Source organism: Mus pahari, chromosome 6 (genome assembly GCF_900095145.1).
Source record: "Mus pahari chromosome 6, PAHARI_EIJ_v1.1, whole genome shotgun sequence".
In the NCBI taxonomy this organism is placed as follows: Eukaryota; Metazoa; Chordata; class Mammalia; order Rodentia; family Muridae; genus Mus; species Mus pahari.
In genome coordinates this window covers 103,473,724-103,475,967 of record NC_034595.1, presented here as the reverse complement: position 1 = coordinate 103,475,967, position 2,244 = coordinate 103,473,724, and the positions used below count along the sequence as shown (strand labels likewise).

The window sequence follows — 2,244 nt, the reverse complement described above, 5'->3', positions numbered from 1 at the left end:
CCTCCTCCTCCTCTTCCTCCTCCTCCCCCTTCTCCTCCCTCTCCTCTTCCTCCTCCTCTTCCTCCTCCTCCACCTCCTTCTGCTGCTGCTGCTGACTTCCCAACAAACAGCAAAGGGATGGCTGAAGAAATGAGTATCTGGAGAGGGTCTTCTTGCCTGAGCAAAAGGACCCCAGCCAGGTGACCAGCAACAGTACTAGCTCCGACACTTTCTACAGCACAAAACGGTGTGTGTGCTCCTTCTGCATGGGCGAAGCCGAGGCTCTACTTGCAAATCAGATACAAGTTCTCATGGCCTGGTGGGCACCGTGGGAGGGTTGCACCATAGTGAGACTCAGGAACAGGGCAGTCTTCAGGCCACCCTCAGTCCAGACTGCACTGAACAAAGCCTCTGGGAGGAGGAGGGAGGCCAACGTTGTACAAGACAGGGTGGCAAAATATCAGATCTGCCAAAGTGCATCCTCTCAGGCTGCTGACGGTAACCAAAGGCCTGTTTCTAGGACGAGCCCCTCATCCTTCCTATCTGTCTGTACACCTATCCATCCATCCATCCATCCATCCATCCATCCATCCATCTATCCATCCATCCATCCACCCACCCATCAATCCACCCACCCACCCACTCACCCACCTATCCATCCATCCATCCACCCACCCATCAATCCACCCACCCACCCACTCACGCACCTATCCATCCATCCATCCATTCATCCATCCATCCATGTATCACACATGCACACACACACAAACACACACCTGCCCCTTTAGAATGCTGTCCTGTGCCTGTGCTTTGACAGTTCTGTTTAAGAGCAGCAGCCAGCAACCACGAGGACCACTAGCTTCTTGTGTACAGAGCCAAGGCTACACAGAAGATACCAGGAAAATCCATCCATGCAGGACCCTGAGCCACTGTCTGGGCACAGCTGAGGCCTCCTGGTCCCTGCCACATCTTATTCCAGTCCAGATCCCACCCAGGAGGGGAGAGAGGAAGCGGAGTCAGGACCAAAGGTCTAGCAGCCAACACTGTGTGCTTGGCTTGGAGTACTCGGAGCCTTGACTTGCACCAAGACTGAAAATGCAGGACATCTTGAGCCCCCCTACCTTGGCGTGTTTCGTAGGCATGGTGCTGCACTTCCAAAGGGGTCCAGACTCTGTGTCCCTCTCTGTGATCACCTCAGCAGGGGCCTGTGAGACACAGAGCGGCACAAGGGGGAGGGGAATCAAGGCGAATTGGTTGAGAATCCGTTGACAGGACTTGGGCCAGCCAGGGCCACCAGCCCCAGAGCATCACTGTGCTTTCATGGGGCTCTTGCGGCTTGATGCTGCCAACAGCCATGCCCACCAGACCCAGCCACTGCCCTGTGGCCTGTCCACAGAGCCAGCTGGAACTGTGACTCTGCAGGACCAACTACTGAAGAGGCCAGAGCTTCTGTGTGTCCCTCCCTCTCACTCATACATGACTGACTTATCCCTTCCCTGCTGCCTCTGTGCAGAAGAACCCATGCTGCAGGAGAAGGGGGTCAGCGAACCACAGTGATGGCAGCAGGTGCGGCCTCCCCCCACACCCACCAGGAGAGATAAGGATCCAGGCTGCCTCGCACGACGGCCCTGGTGAGGAGGGCAAGCACGCTGAGTGCGGAGCAGGCATCAGTCAGGGCTAATTACACACACACACACACACGCACACGCACACNCACACACACACGCACGCGCACACACACACGCGCACACACATGCACACACACACTCACACACACGCACAAGCACACACGCGCACACACACGCACACACACACGCACACACACGCGCACACGCACACGCACACACGGCACAGACAAAGGGAATAGGGATCTGCAGATGTAGAGACACTCTTCCCCTTTGCCGCATGGACAGCGCTGGACAGGGCTCCCCTGCTGTGTCTGATCTCGTATCACACCTGTGTCGGAGCAAGCGGGCCCACGGAGAAGCTCTGGAACTTGAGGGGGATGTGGGCAGTCTCCCGGGGTCGCAGGTAGAGCTGGGGTGCCAGGTTCCCACGCAGGTGGAACATGTCCTCCTCCAGGGGCGTGTGCAGGCCGGTGGCCTCCTTGAAGTACCTCCACTCCTGGCTGTCCAGGATGATACTGGGGGACAGGAACAGTGTTAGGACTGTCCACCACCTGGAGACCCTCAGATGAGGGGACCGAGACCAGCCAGCCTGGTCTCCGTGCCAGAAGCTCATCAGCCCAGAGAGCATGTACACCCC

At 57.5% G+C, this 2,244-nt stretch overlaps 1 protein-coding gene across 1 annotated transcript in view; it reads right to left on the bottom strand.

Moving 5' to 3' along the window:
• Positions 1-2,244, bottom strand: part of Nphp4 (nephrocystin 4) — an 81,841-nt gene that overhangs the window by 5,592 nt on the left and 74,005 nt on the right. The window contains exons 22-23 of the mRNA XM_021201228.2: positions 1,936-2,122; positions 1,101-1,184 (exon numbers count right to left, since the gene is read on the bottom strand). Of these exons, the coding sequence (XP_021056887.1) occupies positions 1,101-1,184; positions 1,936-2,122 (271 nt within the window). The remainder of the gene's footprint in view (positions 1-1,100; positions 1,185-1,935; positions 2,123-2,244) is intronic.